Genomic DNA, 19392 nt, shown 5'->3' on the forward strand with positions numbered 1-19392 from the left:
GGCACAATTTTAGGACAAGCCCAGGACTTACGTTGGGCTCCTCTCTATCTCTCTCTGGGGTTCCCATACTCTCTCCAGATCCCAGGGCATCCTTTTCCTTGTTCTCTGGCCAAAAAGTCAGGTTTCTCTCCAGGTTTAGCCTTCAGAGTGAAGTGGCAAGAGAGAGAAGAAAATGGTATTTTTGGATAGTAGGGGCCCTTTTCCTGTCTGGAGATGGCTTTTCTCTTGGCGTTTTTGGTGCTGGGGTGGCAACAGTGGCTGTCCTTTAACCTTTAGCAGGGCCTGGGAAGAAAAGGGGGAGGAGTTGTTTTTTCCCTCACCCCTGCTTCCCCAGTAGTGTGGACGATTCCTTTTACCTAGTCTTCTGGCCAGATGAAGGGGGTTTCCCCTAGTATTGTGTTTTTAATTCTGGTATTGGCTGCACCATTTAATAATGCCGGCTCTGGGATAAAAGTCCGGAAATAACGGAGGAACACAAAACACTGCGAAATTTTTTACCTTAACATCCACACACAGCTCCCCGCCCCGCTGTAACTGGTCATTATTCAAGTTTGACTCCAGTGGCTTGGTGTTCCCTTTTACAGCATCCTCAGGTAGTTGTTTTTTATATGTAGTCAGTAGGGTTTACTTGTAATCAGTGAGAGAGAGAGAGGCTACAGTTGCTTACTCCATCTTGGCTGACTGTAACTTCTATGTACCTTTTTTTTTTTTTTTTTTAGAAGATGTTGGGGGTAGAAGTTTATTAATTTATTTATTTTTGGCTGTTAGGTCTTTGTTTCTGTGCGAGGGCTTTCTCTAGTTGCGGCAAGCGGGGGCCACTCTTCATCGTGGTGCGCGGGCCTCTCACTATCGCGGCCTCTTGTTGCGGAGCACAGGCTCCAGACGCGCAGTCTCAGTAGTTGTGGCTCACAGGCCCAGTTGCTCCGCGGCATGTGGGATCCTCCCAGACCAGGGCTCGAACCTGTGTCCCCTGCATTGGCAGGCAGACTCTCAACCACTGCGCCACCAGGGAAGCCCTATGTACCTTTTTTAAGAGTATTTTTTAACCCCTCTTTTCCAGGGACTTGGGAGAGTTGTAAAAATTTGGATGTTGGATTAAAGGACCATGAAAATAAGTTCTTGTGGCCTAAATTTAATTCTTTAAATGGTAATATTTTGGGGGGGAGAGATGATAGTTTTTCTTTGCTACTAACACAGTTTTAAGCTATAACTTAGATTCTAAAATAGCTTCCTTTTTGATAGTATTTAAAACTGTAATATTAACCTTAGATGTCTGCCATGCTTGAGAAATGCGATATTCTGCTTAATAATATAAAAGGTTAATTATTTATGTGAAACTGCTTATAGCCAATAGCAAAAGATAATTTATGAAGGATATAAACATTTGTATTTGTCATAATAATCTGGTTAGCACCTTTATATATCAAATTCTCGCTTTTTGTTTTTCATTTTCTTTTTTTTTTTAATTAGAGGATCTCTAACACACCCCCCGCCAAAGTTTGGTATATAGATTTGATCTTACTGGACAGATGTTTGCATAATTCAGATTTATAATAAAAAAATAGGCATCATTTCCTTTTATAATATCTTACATTTTTAAAGAAGCGATTCTGGGGCTTCTCTGGTGGCACAGTGGTTAAGAATCTGCCTGCCAATGCAGGGGACACGGGTTTGAGCCTTGGCCTGGGAAGATCCCACATGCTGTGCAGTAACTAAGCTCAGGAGCCACAACTACTGAGCCCACGTGCCACAACTACTGAAGCCCGCACGCCTAGAGCCCGTGCTCTGCAACAGGAGAAGCCACCGCAATGAGAAGCCCATGCACCACAAGGACAGTAGACCCCACTTGCCCTCAACTAGAGAAATCCCATGGGCAGCAGCGAAGACCCAACACAGCCAAAAATAAAATGAATAAATTAAAAACAGAAAAATTAGAGAAGCTGCCATCCTTTTAAAAAAACAAAAAAAGGGATTCTAGATTTGAGATTCTGAAAAAAATGTACAATTTTGCATACTCTTCACCGTATCACATTGTTACCTTCATTATGTGCTTAACTGTACTCTGCAAAGTGTTTCTATGTGTTTATTAGAATGTTGTCCATCGCCAAAAGCAGCCCATTAGTTTCATGAGAACAGAGACTGTCTACCTGTTCTATTGGATCCATAGTGCCTGGTACTAATTGAGTATATTTGGAATGAGTGATGAATTCTTGGATTATAGATGATTTGCATTTTCTGCTGTCTTCATGCTTTTTTTGTATTTCCAGTTTTTCCATAGTAAAATATTTTTATAATCAGAAAAAAGTTATAAGATTTTTTTTAAGGTGATTATTTTTTTATGTTCTCTCACTGGTTTTTAGGTATTATGTAACATTTCAGGTTTTGTGCTTTGGTGTTTGCAATTATTTATGCCCCCCCTCCCCCAAAGATGCATTTGAAACTTTGTTCTGCAGTTTTCATGCTGGCACAATATTTAGTGTAAAATTGGGAGTTCTGCCTTTGTTAAAAGCCTGATCTGGTGGTCCTCACAGAATATCTGTGATGTATCTTTTATTTAGCCTTTGTTCTTTAAACATTGTGATTGCTCAAGAATATTGCTACTTCAGTAGAAGTTAGCCCAAGTTTATAAAGAGCTTTGTTTCAAATACTTTTTACAAAGAAATTTACTTTAAAAAACCTTAGGAACATGTCGATATTGGTCACATTATTGTTTTAGAATGTGCTTTTCTTAATGTTGGATCTACTACTGTTAGTCTAATGCTAATGTTCTCTGGTCACATTTTGTCATGTCCTGTGAGTCTGATTTTATACGTCACTTTGTTACATGCTTGTATTATCAGATAGTTTATATTGTATTCCAAACCAAAAATAATATGGAAGATTCTGCTATGTAAAGAAAGGAGAACTCATATGTTAGGGAGTGAGAAGTTTTGGATATGGAGAATACCTAGTTTTTGACTTGTTGAGGTAAAATTTGTAATGAGGTGTATTGGTTCTCAGGTATTAAAATTGGTGAATATTATGCTCTTTAAAATGACTATCAGTGAAACAAGTCTCTTATTTACTTTTTTTATATATATATAAATTTATTTATTTTTATTTTTGGCTGTGTTGGGTTTTCGTTGTTGCGTGAGGGCTTTCTCTAGTTGTGGCCAGCGAGGGCTACTCTTTGTTGCGGTGCGCAGGCTTCTCATTGCCGTGGCTTCTCTTGTTGTGGCACGCGGGCTCAGCTGCTGTGGCTCACAGGCTCAGCAGTTGTGGCTCACGGGCTTAGTTGCTCTGCAGCATGTGGGATCTTCCTGGACCAGGGCTCAAACCTGTGTCCCCTGCATTGGCAGGTGGATTGTTAACCACTGCACCACCAGGGAAGCCCTCTTACTTACTTTTTATTCCTATATGCAAAATACTGAATTTCTATTTTTAAAGTTAGGAAAAGATAGAGAACTGTTTTATTTTGAAATTTTAATTTCTGTTGAATACTTTGAATTATAAAAATGGTTTTTGCAAAAATATTTATGAAAAGTAAAAAAATCTATACAGTCAAGTTAGAAAATTAAGATAAATCGTTCACAGCTTTCTTCTACTTTATTTTCTTTTGCTGTGTAACACATTGACACAAACTAAGCTTGCGGCTTAAGCACCATGTACTTATTTCACAGTTTCTGTGGGTCAGGATCAGGCACTGGTTAGCTGGGTCCTCTGCTGATGGGCTCACTAGGCCAAAGTCAGGGCGTCAGCCAGGCAGGCTGTGCTCTCATTTGAAATGTGTGGTCCTCTGCCCAGCTCATCCAGATTGTTGGCTTAATACAGTTCCTTGCCATTGTAGGACTGAGGTCTCCATTTTATTTGCTGGCTATGGGCTGGGTGTCTTTCGGAGTTCCTAGCAGCCACCCTCAGGTCCTAGTTGCCTTGTAGCCTTCTTATGTGTGTCTTCACATGGCTGTGAGAGGGAGCTAGTTCTCTGGTGTCTCTTCTTAGAAGGACAGTAATTTTATTGGTTAAGGCCTTCACTCTTATGACCTCATTTAACCTTAAATACAATACCTCCATAAAGACCCTATTTTCAGATACAGTTGACCCTTGAACAGCACGGGTTTGAACTGTGAGGGTTCACTTATATGTGGAATTTTTTCAGTGGTAAATGCTACAGTACTAAACAACCCGTGGTTGGTTGAATCCACGGATACAGAACCATAGATATGGAGGGCTGGCTATAAGTTATATGTGGGTTTTTGACTATGTGGAGGGTCATCACCCCTAATTCTTGCATTGTTCAGTGGTCACTGCATAGTCACGTTAGGCATTGGGACTTCAACATATGAAATTTGGGGGAGAGATACTGTAGAAGGCCAGGGTTGGCAAGTGGAGTTAAAACAAGATTGTATTAAAATGTAATTGTTACATTTTTCAGAATAACGTATGCATGTAGTTTCTTTTTAAGTACAAAAGAGATTTTATTGGAAGCTCTTTCTTCTCACCCTGTGCTGGATCTCCAAAAAGAACAGTGTTTTAATTCATAACACTTCTGATGATAACCTTCATGTCACTAAGCAATAATTTTATATGTGTTTCTTTAATGGTCAATTTTAGACAGTGACATTTTGCAACGGTAGGTGAGGCATTAGTTCACTTGTGCTGGTCTTGCCCTCTGAATACCTTGTTGTTGTTTTTTTTTTTTTTTGCGGTACGCGGGCCTCTCACTGCTGTGGCCTCTCCCACTGCGGAGCACAGGCTCCGGGCGCGCAGGCTCAGCGGCCATGGCTCACGGGCCCAGCCGCTCCGCGGCATGTGGGATCTTCCCAGACCGGGGCACGAACCCGTGTCCCCTGCATCAGCAGGCGGACTCTCAACCACTGCGCCACCAGGGAAGCCCTGAATACCTTGATTTTGAATGGTGAGACTGGATTTTTGCAGGGCAAATTATTTCCCTCTTTGGCTGTATCTGTGTGTTTTGGGGCTTGCGGTTTTCTCTTTGTTTCATCAGTTAACCAGTCCTTTTATGACATTTCCATTTTCTGGAAATTTTCTTGTCTGCTTATTCTGTTCCCATTCCCATTCTACTTTTTATTGTGAGTTTTAAATACTTTTAAAAAATTATTCCTTTTTTATCCTGCCAGTAAGAAGAAGAAAAGGAAAAGGTGGTCAGCATGCTATCTTGAATTGAAAGTACCAAGATTGTGTTGGATCCAGGAACTTTTGTGATTGTCTGATTTCTTAGGAGATTTGAAGGATCCTAACTCTAGTAATCTCAAGGCCCTGAAGGACCATTGTAGAGAAAAATGAATTTGATTGATTAATATTTTAGGTTCACACTTAAGGTTAATTCATATTGGACATAGAATCAACCTTGAAGGCATAAGATTAATCTGTAAATGAGCAAGATTTTACCCCAATTTAATGGTTCTCTTGGGTTTGTCAGGTCACATGTTTTTTTGTTGCACTCTTCCAGGGTCATGGTAGAATTCATTTAATATTGCTCAAATTGGGAAAGGCACTAAAATTTTTGAAGTGGAGAGTTTGCTCGAAATAAAAAGCATGAAGTACAACATTTTGTTAAATTTTGGGTAATGAGCCTTACTCAGTGCATAGATGAGGAAAGGCCTCAATACACTTGGCAGGACGTGAGAGTGTCATGTTTATCCAAAAACAAAGTGGAGTGTTTGTAGGATTGAGAAATAAAATTGCCCAATATCGGGTTGACCTGGTTTTGTAAAAAGGTTATGTTGGAACACACCCTGCCCATTCATGTGAGTTGTTTGTGGCTGCTTTCTTTACCCAGGGGTAGTGCTGAGTACAGGCATACCTCAGATGTTTCGGGTTTGGTTCTGGACCACCACAATAAAGCAAATTTTGCAATAAAGCAAGTCACATGAATTTTTGCTTTCCCAGTACATATTAAAGTTATGTTTACACTATACTAGTGTGCAGTAGCATTCAGTCTAAAAAATGTACATACTTTGTTTTTAAAACTTACTGCTAAAAAATACCATCATCTCAGCCTTTGGCGACTTGTAATCTTTTTGCTGGTGGAGGGTCTTGCCTCACTGTTGATGGCTGCTGACTGATCAGGGTGGTGGTGCTGAGGCTTGGGATGGCCATGGTAATTCCTTAAAACAACAGTGAAGTTTCTGCTGCATGGATTGACTCTTCCTTTTACAAACAATTTTTCTGTAGAATGCAGTGCTTTTTTAAAGCAGTTTTCCATAGTAGAACTTTCAAATTGGAGTCAGTCCTCCGAAATCCTGCCTAATCAACCACGTTTATGTAATATTCTGTATCCTTTGTGGTCATTTCAGCAGTCTTCACAGCATATTCACCAGGATAGAATTCTGTCTCAAGAAACCACTTTCTTTGCTCATCCACAAGAAGCAACTCCTCATTCTTTAAAATTTTATCATGAGATTGCAGCAATTCAGTCACATCTTCAGGCTCCACTTCTAATTCTACTTCTCTTGCTATTTCTACCACATCTGCAGTTACTTCCTCAGTGAAGTCTTGAACCCCTCGAAGTCAACCATGAGGGTTGGAATCAGCTTCTTCCAAACTCCTGTTAACGTTGATGTTTTGACCCTTTCCCATGAATCATGAATATTCTCAATGGCATCAAGAATGGTGAAACCTTTCCAGAAGGTTTTCAATTTACTTTGCCTAGATTCATGAGAAGAATCACTCTCTATTGCAGCTATAACCTTACGAAATATATTTCTTAATAAGACTTGAAAGTTGAAATGACACCTCAATCCATGGGCTGCAGAATGGATGTTGTGTTAGCAGATGAGAACATTAATCTCATTGTACATCATCAGAGCTCTGGGGTGACCAGGTGCATTGTCAGTGAGCAGTAATATTTTGAAAGGAATTTTTTTTTTTCTGAGCAGTAGGTCTCAACAGTGAGCTTAAAATATTCAGTATGCCATCTTGTAAATAGATGTGCTGTCCTCCAGGTTTTGTTATTCCATTTAGAGAGCACAGGCATAGTAGATTGAGCATAATTCTTCAAGGCGTGTAGGATTTCCGCAATGGTAAACGAGCATTGGCTTCAGCTAGTCACCAGCTGCATTAGCCCCTAACAGGAGAGTCAGCCTGTCCTTTGAAACTTTGAAACCAGGCATTGACTTCTCCTCTCTAGCTAGAAAGTCCTACATGGCATCTTCTTCCAGCATAAGGTTATTTTGTCTACATTGAAAATCTGTTGTTTAGTTTAGCCACTTTCATTAATGGTCTGAGCTAGATCTTCTGGATAACTTGCTGCAGCTTCTCAATCAGCACTTGCTGCTTCTCCTTGCACTTTGATGTTATGGAGATGGCATCTTTCCTTAAATCTCATGAATCACCTCTGCTAGCTTCACACTTTTCTTCTGCAGCTTCCTCTCCTCTCTCGGCCTTCAGAGAATTGAAGAGAGTTAGGGACTGGCTCTGGATTTGGCTTTGGCTTAAGGGATGTGGTGTCTGGTTTAATCTTCTATCCAGACCACTGAAACTTTCTCCGTATCAGCAGTAAGGCTGCTTTGCTGGCTCATCATTCACGTATTCACTGGAATAGCAATTTTAATTTCCTTCAAGACCTTTTCCTTTGTATTCACAACTTGACTGTTTGGTGCAAGAGGTCTATCACCCTGCCTCCTTCACTGACACAGGGTTGCAAAGCACAGTGAAATGAAATATGCCTGTTGTGCGATAGCAAGTGTGTAGCCTCCAAAGCCTAAAATATTTACTGTGCTGACCCCTGGCCTAATCAATAATGGACAACTTAAAAACTCTTCATTAGAAATGAGTTTTTTGGGGGAGTAGCCAGCAGCCACTGAGAAATCTCCGTTTAGGTTAAAGATTTCTCAAACCTTGATTGAAGTCATTAGAAACTGATTTGATTTGAAGAAGTTGTTTTCAGATCTAAAAATGTGCATTTCATGTGGTACATACAAGTGATAGAATAGAAAATTTAAATGTTACTGATTGAAAGAGCACTCTGCAATGTAACTGAAAGGAGTTGAGAAACAAAAGAATGAATGAGTTAGACTGAAAGCCCAGGCTGTTGTTTAGTATCTTTCCTTTGAATCCGTAAGTCTTGAGTAGCCAAAGGAAGGACACGTCAGGACTGGGACTTCATTAAATTTTAGTAAAGGCATTCTGTGAAGAATTAGATGAAGTGATCTATGCCTCTTTTCTGGCTGTCAGATTTAATAAAGAAATGAGATTTTAGAGAATCTAAATAAATGGTTAGTTGGAAGCACATGTATTCAGTGGGCCTTTGAAAAGTACTTAATTGCTTAGTATTTTTCTAAGTAATACCTTAAGTTTCTGCAGTATTAAAAAGAGGGTCTCTCAGACATCCCTGGTGGTGCAGTGGATAAGAATCCACCTTCCGATGCAGGGGACACGGGTTCAAGCCCTGATCAGGGAACTAAGATTCCACATGCCGAGGGGCAGCTAAATCTGTGCACTGCAGCGGCTGAGCCCCCGCGATCTGGAGCCTGCACGCCATAACGAAAGATCCTGCATGCTGCAGCGAAGACCCCGAGTGCCGCAACTAAGACCTGACACAGCCAAATAAATAAAAGTAAATAAATAAATTAAAAAAAATAAAGAGGGTCTCTGATAAGAGCTGACTTTTCATGCTGTTGAAATGTTTTACAAGTCTAAGCTATATTTTCCCTACATCATTCTCCCAACCTCCCCCCCGCCCAATAAAAAAAGGAAGGAAGAAAGAGAGCAAAGTTTTTGATCTGCTAGAATATGGACCAGTGCTTGATTGAAACTTTAGGGCTTTACCACACAAAATGAAAGAAGTAATGTATTGTCAACTATAGGAAGACCCTGGTGCCTCTTCATTGCCCCAGTCATATAAATTACTATGGAATGTACCTTCAGGTACCTGAGTGAATAAATGTTTGATGCATACTTTAATATTATTCATTTAAATGGAGAATGCCTCCAAAGAGAAGGATTTTAATTTAATAATGGCTAACCCTGTTGAGTGACTTAAGTATGTTCTAAAAGCTTTATATGCAATGTTTCTGTAAAATGAGTATTGCTTCTGTTTTCTAAACGAGAAAACTAAGGTTCAGAGGTTTAGCAACTTTGTATTAAGGTAACATAGTTGGAATTAAAATCCAGGTCTTTCTGTGCAAAGCTTGTACAATGCTGTGTCTTATATGTACTTGTTCATTTTAATTTATTCTTAACAAATTCTTATTCTCAACGAATTCTTATTCTCTGCCAGACACCGAGGGTACAGTTTGGACAAAGGGGGAAAAAAATCTAAGCATAAAAGGCAGAGTTTCTCTTCTTAGAGCTTATTCTTTAGTAGGAGAGGGCAGGTCTGGATCTCAGATGGGCTGCAGTCTGGGCCTGCTAAGAACTTCTGGGAAATTGACCTTTGCTTTACACAGCTTGCTGAAAACACTGTGTTGATGTTGTTTTGCACCTAGTGAGGTGATTGGCATACAGTTAGATTTTCTAAAACAGACAGGTAGGAATTGAGGCCATGAGTATATTAAAATTCCCTGTGAGTTTGACAGAGGTAGCTTCTTAAATGATCTGATGGGATCCTAACCCCGGTTGGGCAGTATCATCAACAAGTGGACACCTCTGTGGGAACTTAAAGGGAAAGACGTTTATACTTCTCCCAAGGTTGATTTCAGTTTGGACAGCTCTTGGTGTTCAGTTAGTGTCTTATTGCTTAAACTGCATTAAAGGAACTTATATCCTTTGTCTCAAGGATGTCAGTCTTTGTCACCCTTTGGGACAGTCCTTTTAAAAGTCAAATATTAGTTAAATAATCATGCAAGTAAGTGTCAAATTCTGTGATGAATGCTTCAAAGGTGAGTGACAGTACAATGAGGGTATAAAAGGTGGTATAGGGGCTTCCCTTGTGGCGCAGTGGTTGAGAGTCCGCCTGCCAACGCAGGGGACACGGGTTCGTGCCCCGGTCCGGGAAGATCCCACATGCCATGGAGCGGCTGGGCCCGTGGGCCATGGCCGCTGAGCCTGCGCGCCCGGAGCCTGTGCTCCGCAACGGGAGAGGCCACAACAGTGAGAGGCCCACGTACCGCAAAAAAAAAAAAAAAAAAGGTGGTATAGCTCTGGTTGGGGAGTTGTAGGGAAGGCTTTCCGCATTAGGTGATGCTTTAACTAAGATGAATGAGTATGCATAAACTAGTAGGGAGGTCCTAGTTCTATTCCAAATAGAGGAAACAAGCCCATTTTTAAAGGCTCTGTGGCAGGGAACTGAAAAAAGACCGTTGTGCCTAGGGCAGAGAGCTGGGGAGAGGAGCATGGTGTGAGATGAGACTGGAAAGGTAGACAGGAATTAGATCAGGCAGGGGCCTTGTATGTGTAGATTTTTGTGCATCTCCAAAGAGTGGGAAGTCATTGAACCTTTTAGGGTGGTAGAGGAAGTGGGTGAGTATCAGTCACCTGATCAGATTAGTTTTTGAAAAGATAGACATGCTATCACAATGTGCGAGATGAAGGTAATTTGGACTGTGGTCATGGTAGTGGTTGGAGGAAGAAGAGGCACACATGGAGGAAACTGGGTAAAAATCAATAGAATTCAGTGATGAATAGGTTATAAGGGCTGCTGGAGCAAAGGCTATAGAGCAGCGGTCCCCAACCTTTTTGGCACCAGGGACCGTTTTCGTGGAAGACAGTTTTTCCATGGACGGGGTTGGGGGGCCGGGATGGATGGTTCAGGTGGGAACAGGAGTGATGCGGAGCAGCAGATGGAGCTTCGCTCACTCGCCCCCCGCTTGCCTCCTGCTGTGCGGCCCGGTTCATAACAGGCCATGGACCACTGCTTTCCCGCCCCGGGGGTTGGGGAGCCCCGCTCTAGAGGACTCCCTAGTTGTTAACCAACCAGTGTTGTTTTGAGTTGCTTTGCAAGTCTGTTCAGGTTGTTTTTGCGATGTTCTGAGGGCCAAAGCTTAGTTTCCAGGCTTCTAGTTAATATCTTATAGCATTGTAGTTAAATTCCCAGCATCATTTAATACCAGTTTTCATCAGTATTTATTTAAGCTTAGTTATTTGTCTTTTGCCTAATTCCCCCACCTTGTCTTCATCCGTTTTCTCTCTAAGCAGTATTATTATCCTTTGCGTATATGAGAAATCTTAAAACAAAAATTTGGGGTGGGGGGGTGGGATTATTGCTAAATATTAGATCTCTTGACTTCTAAAAACAATTATATTGAGATGTAATTCACATACCACGCAATTAACCAATTGAAAGTGTATAATTCAGTGGTGTTTAGTATGGTTGTGCAGTCATCACCACAGTCAATTTTAGAATATTTTTGTCACTTAAAAAACATGCTTTACTCATTAGTTATCACTCCTCATTTCTCCCCAGCTCCCCCAGCTCTAGACAATCACCAATAGATTTGCCTTTTCTGGACATTTCATATAAATGCAATTCTGTAACATGTTTTAAATATGGCTTTTTAAACTGAGCATGTTTTCAAGGTTCATCCATGTTGTAGCATGTATCAGTACTTCATTCCATTTTCATGGCTAATATTTCACTGAATGGGTAGAAGAAATTTTGTTTATCCATTCCTCAGTTGATGGACATTTAGGTGGTTTCCACTTTTTAAATGAATTTTTTATGAATAATGCTGCAGTGACCGTTTGTGTACAAGTTTTTATGGGAACGTATATTTTCACCTCTGTTGGGTATATACCTGGGAGTGGAATTGCTGGGTCATATTACATATTATTTTTTTTTTGAAAAACTGCCGAAATGTCTTCCAAAGCTGCTGCACCATTTTACATTCCCATTAGTAATGTGGATAAGGGTTCGTTTCTCTACATCCTTGCTAACACTTGTCTTTTTGATTATAAGCAAGTAAGTGTAAAGTGATAATCTCATTGTGGTTTTGATGTGTATTTGCTTGATGGCTAATAATGTTGAACTTGATTTTTAAAAGAAAAGCAGCACTTTAATTTCACAGAGGATATAAAAATAGAAATGGTTGGTAATTTCATGTAATTTCTTAGAGACCAGTTTTGCTGTGTTTAAAATTTGTTCTTCTTTTTCATCAGTTGTATTCCCTGAATGACTACAAGCCACCCATTTCTAAAGCGAAAATGACCCAAATTACTAAAGCAGCCATCAAAGCTATTAAGGTGAGTAACACCTTTTATTCTTGTGTTTTTCAAAGGAAATACTACACTAATATTTTGCAGGAGGGATGATTTTTATAGATTATATGTTGTCTTCCTCTTTTCAGAGTCAGTACATGTTCAAGAGAAAAAACGCAAAAATGAAAATCTGTCACCTGCAAACTCTCTCACCTAGAGATAAACACTTAATATCTTGATAAATATTGTTCCATAAACTTGGAAGCAATCATTTTCCCTTATTTTTCTTAGGTAAGATTTTAGATGTAGCCACATTGTGGAGAACGTGTTTAACATTGTTATTTGTCACACTGACTTTACAGAATCTTGAAATACAAGTTAAGAAAAGGTTTCTTTAAAAAAATTAATGTATTCTTTTTCTTATTGATTGTATTATAGATTTAAAAATGGGCCATTATGGAAAATAATTGGGTTTCATTGTACATAGGACATTTAAACTGTGGGAAGAGGCCACAGGTATTTAGCCATTGTTCTGATAACAGTGGTTTTGATTTATGGATACTTCTGAAAATCTCAGGAAAAGGTTGGGTCATCTCTAGAGAAATACACATATGTACAGAATTTTGCATAAAATTTCTTGGTTTTAGGGACCTTATGAAGCTCGACCATAGACATCTCTCCAAAATGTTCTTGTCCCCAAAGCTAAGACTCCCTGCTCTAGTAGGGTTGTTAAAACTGAGAATGAGTGAGTGCTTATTTTTAATTAAGTAGGTATTAACCTATAGATATTTGGTGATACGTTTTTCTGCTCTGAGCATTAGCTCATAACCAGAAGCACCATTATTTAAATAAATTGTCTTTTTTGTTTTTTTGTTTGTTTTTGGCCACACTTCGCTGCTTACGGGATTTTAGTTCCTCGATCAGGGATCAAACCCAGGCCCCGGCAGTGAAAGCGCCGGAGTCCTAACCACTGGACCACCAGGGAATTCCCTGAATAAATTGTCTTTGACTAATAACATTTATCTGTTAGATTTAACAAATTCTTTACAGAGAATCACTACTAGGAGAAAATTTAGGTAGTTGATTTTGCAGTGTTCTAATGCCCCAAACTTAGTTTTCAAACTTATAATTAATATCTGATAGTATTATAGTTCAAATCCCTGTATTTATATGCACAATATCAAAGAGGGGATAAGGGCAGTGACCAGTAAACACCTTAAGATAGAGAATTCTTCAAAGAAGTGATTTTTCAGTTTATCTGATAGACTCAATATAGAACGTTAGTCTCTTCTGCTTGCTTTATACCCTTCTTCATTGTGATCTGATTTTTATGGTCATGATCCTGAGAGTATGCGAACGTGTATATTATTATCATTTTTATTCTGAAAATTAATAATTCATGCATTTAATATAACCTTTTGTTGAACAGAATACTTTTTAATTAGAAGACTCTAAGGAATAGGTATTAACATTATTTCCATTTTTCACTTGTTGGAAGGGTCTAAGAGAAGTAATTTGCAACAGTCAGAATAAAATCAGCTAGATTTTGATCTTCTCTCAATTAGTCTAAACATGTTATACTGTACTATTTTGATTTATTGGTACTGTCTTAATGTTTTTAATTTTGAAGAAACACAAACATGTTGCATAATATAATGAGCAACACATAGCCTCTTAGATTCACCAGGTGTTAATATCTTGCTACATTTGGTTTATTTCTACACACGCGCGGGCGTGTACACACACACACACACACACACACACACACACACACACTGAAGCACGTACATACACACTTTCACGTTTTTTTGGCTGAATCATTTGAGAGTTCGTTTCAGTGTTCATTCAGACTAGCACATAGTCCCTAAATACTTGAATTTGAATGTCCTAAAGCAAAGAGATTTCCTAGGTAACCAAATACACATCACATGCAAGAAATTTCACTTTGATACAATATTATTATCTAATATGTAATCTACACTTTCATTTACCAGTTGTCTCAGTATTAACTTTAGCACCTGCACCTGTGCATTTTCAGGATCCAGTCGAGATCCTGTCATTTATTTATCCTGTCACCCAGCCTTTTTGCTTTGTTTTGTTTTTGTTTTCTTTTTCATTACATTGACATTTTTGAAGAGTTCAGACCAACTTTTTTACAGTACTGTATTAATTTAAACTGCATTTGATACATATGTAAGTTGATATTTGAACTGCCTTTTAAATCAGATTTAGATGATATTGTGTTTCATATTAAGGTAAGTCATTGGCTTTCTATCAATGTTTAGAGACATGATTATTTTTCTGGGTGCTTGTTAACATTGCACACTGTCAACAAAACTTCTGATAACCTATTGTGGAAGAAGGCCTATGTGAGTTGAGTATCTTTGAATTAACCGTAAGTTGTTTTACTCTGAATTACATATAGTACATGAAGTAACTAGAAGCAAGAAGCACTGCCGAGATGTCTTCCAGAAAAATTAATATTTAATAAAAACCACTCAGTGTGTAATTACTATTTTATATATTGATTTTAAATGTTTAGTTACTTATAAAGTGCCTAATAACTTTTAAGTAGTTTGGCTTTTTTTTGCTTGAGTAACTTAAACTGTAGCATAAACTGTTACTTTGTAGTAAGGAAACTTTTATTGTAGATTTTGATTTGGTGAATATGAATAATGAGATTTTCCTTTATTTTTTTAAAATACGCCTTTTTATATACATTTAGTTAGTTAGTTGGTTGGTTGGTTGGTTGGGCCAGGTCTTAGTTGCGGCATGCGAACTCTTAGTTGCAGCATGCACGTGGGATCTAGTTCCCTGACGAGGCATCAAACCTGGACCCCCTGCATTGGGAGCGTGGACTGTTAACCACTGCACCACCAAGGAAGTCCCAGTTTTCCTTTGTTTTTGACTTTATAAATGTTGGCTTTCTTGCTGCAGTTCAGTTGAAAGTTCTTGTGTCTCTTCAGTCTAAGGGGATGTCCCTAAAGAGCATAATTCATGGGACCAGAAATATAAATAGAAGTACAATTCAGGACAGTTTTTTTTAAACAGAAATGTGCTGATTGTGCAGTTGCCATTGAGCTATTAAAATTAAATTAGGTACAAATTCCAGATAATTTTTGTTTAACCTGTAATTTTCATCTAATTTTTTTCACGTTTATTCATAGTGTTGTTTCATAAAACTTAAATCTAAGTTTTCACATAATCGATAGAAGCCCATTTCTAATTTTTAATGTGTGTGCTCACTTCTCTTCCTGCTGATTCGTTTTGGCTGATCCTTTAGAACATTATACATCTCTGTGTTTTGTTATATATACGTGCAGTTCCATTTTCCAGGAGAAGCAGAGGAAGATAATGAAGTTGAAAACATCTCCCTTGCACACATTTATTAATGCTCTTTATTTTCAGTTACTTGATTTTTCTAGTACTAACCTAATTTAGCCAATAAAACGATACTAAAGGAGAGCTTTGCTTTTTTTCCAGGAAGGAAGAATGTACATCTACCAGTGTCTTACCACCAGTATTTTGCTGTCAACCTAACTATTTGTGAAAGTTTGCTTTCTTAAAGACTGTAATAGAATTCTTTTGTATCTGTGTTAACGTAACACACTTTGGATATACTGATCATACACCTACTTGAAGAATCCCTTTACTAATCATAGCTAGTTTAATCATGAATTTAGTCAAAATTCATGATTAAAATTCATTGCTTTGATAGACCTTTGAAGCTATGTTAAACCGTATGTTTAGCAGGAAGGTTCTAATCAAACATTTAAAACCACATTTCTTTTTTTTCTTTTAGTTTTATAAACATGTGGTACAGAGTGTTGAGAAATTCATTCAGAAAGTAAGTATATAATTTTCTATATATACGCTAAATGTTCTGTAACTATAGATTAATGGCCTGCACTCTTCTCTTTTAAATCAAATACCCAAGTTTAAATTGTTTTGATGGACTGTTCAGAAGTGATTCCATTTGTTTTAATATCTGATTAAGAGTTAAAATGAAAGTGCTTTTTGGATAATTCTAAAAACAAAAGCTTTTAGATAGATGTTTTTGTTAATTTGCGTTGCCGTAGTGAGCATCCGTCCCTTGAAGAAAATGTTTCAATATGATTGATTTTTTTTAAATTAATTAATTAATTTATTTATTTTTTGGCTGCGTTGGGTCTTTGTTGCTGTGCACGGGCTTTCTCTAGTTGCGGCGAGCGGGGGCTACTCTTCGTTGCGGTGAGCAGGCTTTTTGTTGCGGTGGCTTCTCTTGTTGCAGAGCAGGGCTCTAGGCACGCGGGCTCAGTAATTGTGGTTCGTGGGCTCTAGAGCGCAGGCTCAGTAGTTGTGGCGAACGGGCTTCGTTGCTTTGCGGCATATGGGATCTTCCTGGGCCAGGGCTTGAACCCGTGTCCCCTGCATTCGCAGGCGGACTCTTAATCACTGTGCCACCAGGGAAGCCCCCCAATATGATTGATTTTTAATGAAATTATAGATTCATTATTTTTTATAGCCTTTAAAGAAATTCTCCCTTGTTATTTGAAGCTGAATGCTTAGAGAGCAGTCTTCCTTTTAGATAAGATGTGGTAAAATGTAGTAAAAATACCAGCCACTTTCCTTCTGCTGATTCATTTTGTCTCATCCATTAGGGCATTACACATCCTACATCTTATTATATAGACCTGAAGTTCCATTTTCCGGGGTAAGCAGAGGGAGATGAAGTTGAAAACAGCTGTTTGGCATACAGTTAGTAATTTTTTTTGTAACCAGGGCCCGAGGTGACTAGATTATATTTCTTTGCCCCTTTGTGATCAGTGCCCTATTGGTGCCACATTTTTTTGGGAGGAGTACATAACTTTTATAACTTGTAATATTGTACTGTAGGATATCTGTAATTGAATTTAGGTTTTGTATTCTGCCCATTGTTCATGCCTAGATGTAAGCAGAACCAGTTTGAGGATCAGAGGTAAACGGCATTAAGGACTTGGCAAGGTTGCAGTGTGTTTCTTGAACGAAAATAGTTGACTGGAGCATGAATCAAAGTGATATTACTGTGTCACTAAACTAGCTAGATAATCTTGAATAAATCAGTTAACCTTTATGTGATTCAGCTTTTTTTCTCTTAAAGTCTTGTTCTCTCAAAACTTAAAGTATTGGTAAAACATATTTTGAGGTGAACAACTCGTGAGTTGAAGCTTAAGGCATGGGGTAAAATAACACGTATGCTGTGTTTTAGGTAAATCCAACTAGAAAATACAAATGTTGGTGATTGGAAAATTTCATTGTTCTAAAGCTTTTAAAAATCTTTTTCAAAAGGTTCAGTGTCTATAAACAGTGCTTCTTAAACTACTTTTGTGCACAGGAATTACCTAGAGATCTTGTTGAAATGCAGGTTCTGTTTCCCTAAGTGTGGGTTAGTTAGGCTCTGATACAACCTCGGCAAGTTAGGCTCTGGTTAAAAAGTTTCTCCTGAGAGAAGACCTTGTGAAGAACTGAATGCTGTGGCTGTCTCATAATGGTTCCTTTTCCTCTCCTTCCTTTGGAAGCATGCTCTATTCACTGTGAGAATTCATTTGGTATTAGGTATAACTGTTTCCTGAGACCAGCCCTCTTTTCTTACATGCTCCTGTCAGCATCATTTAGTGCTTTGTAAGTACAGCCACAATTGTTATTCAAAGTGTAAAAAATACCTCGTGACATTGGAGTCTTAGGAATTCTTGTGTTTTCAGTACTGCCAGAACTTGGAAAAGAGATTGAAAACATTTCAGATTTTTTGGTCTTAATTCGCCTCTCAAGTTTCTAGTTGGTGACTTAGCCAAGTTTACCAAATATTGTAATCTTAAAACTTCTACAACATTTAAATCGTACATAATTTTTTTTTGCCATTTTATGTGGCAGACACATAAAAATGCCTAGTCTGTCAGTGAAGGAAATTCTGTACCATAACACGTTAATATAGTGTTTCTAAAGATATTGTGGAAGAAGAATTATCTTTATAGCTTAATAATAAAACTGCTAACATTTTTGAAGCTTTGGAATCTTCACAGTAGGCGAGGAAGGCCCATTTATTGTGTTATGTACTCATGATTCTTATGTATTGTGAGTTTATAATCGAGTTTTTATTATAAATCAGAGGAAAAGGTGTATTTGTTTAAACAAAACTCACTGCATTAATCACTTTTATTACTTACCATTCAGTATTAATTTTAATAACTCTTACCAGCAACTTATAAATTTTATTTAGCCTTAGTCTCAAGATAATCATTTCTGTAAAGTAATAGATTATATATCAGATTATTTTATCTGTGTTTTCGGCATTGGGAAATAGATGATTTTTAACAGAGTTGTCTTGCTTTTCATTAAATTTAAAAAAATTTCTTTTCTTTACTGGATGTATTATTTGCCTGGCTAGGTGAATATTTCTTTGAATGTATGGTAGTCAAAGGAAAATAGCCTTGGCCAGTTATATGAACTGAGGGACAGATATGCTAGATTTGGGGAGGAACGTGAGGGAAAAAACTATTTCAGACTTTTAAAACAGTAACTTTCAATAGAGCAGACAGGTTTTTTTGTTTTGTTTTTTTTTGCGGTACGTGGGCCTCTCACTGCTGTGGCCTCTCCCGTTGCGGAGCACTGGCTCCGGACGCGCAGGCTCAGCGGCCATGGCTCACGGGCCCAGCCGCTCCGCGGCATGTGGGATCCTCCCGGACCGGGGCATCGTGTCCCGTGTCCCCTGCATCGGCAGGCGGACTGTCAACCACTGCGCCACCAGGGAAGCCCGAGCAGACAGTTTTGAAACTTTTTGGTAGGTTAAACCTAAAACTTTAATGTCCAGTCACCAGCATTACTGCCCTTTTATTAAATGTTTCAAGTACTAAACAGCCAGAACCTTGCAGTAGACACTTGTGAATTGGTGCTAAAGGTCTCTTCATTTTCTTAATAATGACCTTAAAGAGAAGGTTCTTAAAAGGGATTTGAAGGAACAAATGAAGAATCATCTAGTCTTTTTGCAGAATGAAATCACTCATTGTCTTGACTGAAAATCCTGTTTAGAAGCATGTATGTCTGTGTTGGAGGTAGATTGAGGATCCTTTACCCACTGGTCCTTGGGTTTCCAGGAAGTTTTTCAAGAATGCAATTTTGATTTAGTCCATATATGATTTCTATGAAATTACTTTGGGTGAAATACCGAATTACACCCAGAATTTGACCCTGCTTTTTGCAGCCATAATTTCATTTTTATCAGTATATGTTTGGGAGGCAGGTGTTCTTATGCTTCTGGATATGGAAGAAATCGAAGCAGTGAGCTTGATAGTGAAAGGATTC

The 19392-nt window shown here is 38.5% G+C and overlaps 1 protein-coding gene across 1 annotated transcript in view; it reads left to right on the forward strand.

Annotated features, from left to right (window-relative positions):
- SCAF8 (SR-related CTD associated factor 8) overlaps positions 1-19392 on the forward strand; it is a 78733-nt gene that overhangs the window by 21473 nt on the left and 37868 nt on the right. Inside the window, 2 exon segments of the mRNA XM_082668964.1 lie at positions 12037-12120; positions 15878-15922. Of these exon segments, the coding sequence (XP_082525090.1) occupies positions 12037-12120; positions 15878-15922 (129 nt within the window).

This window comes from Grampus griseus (genome assembly GCF_964374135.1).
Source record: "Grampus griseus genome assembly, chromosome: 13".
NCBI classification, from domain to species: Eukaryota; Metazoa; Chordata; class Mammalia; order Artiodactyla; family Delphinidae; genus Grampus; species Grampus griseus.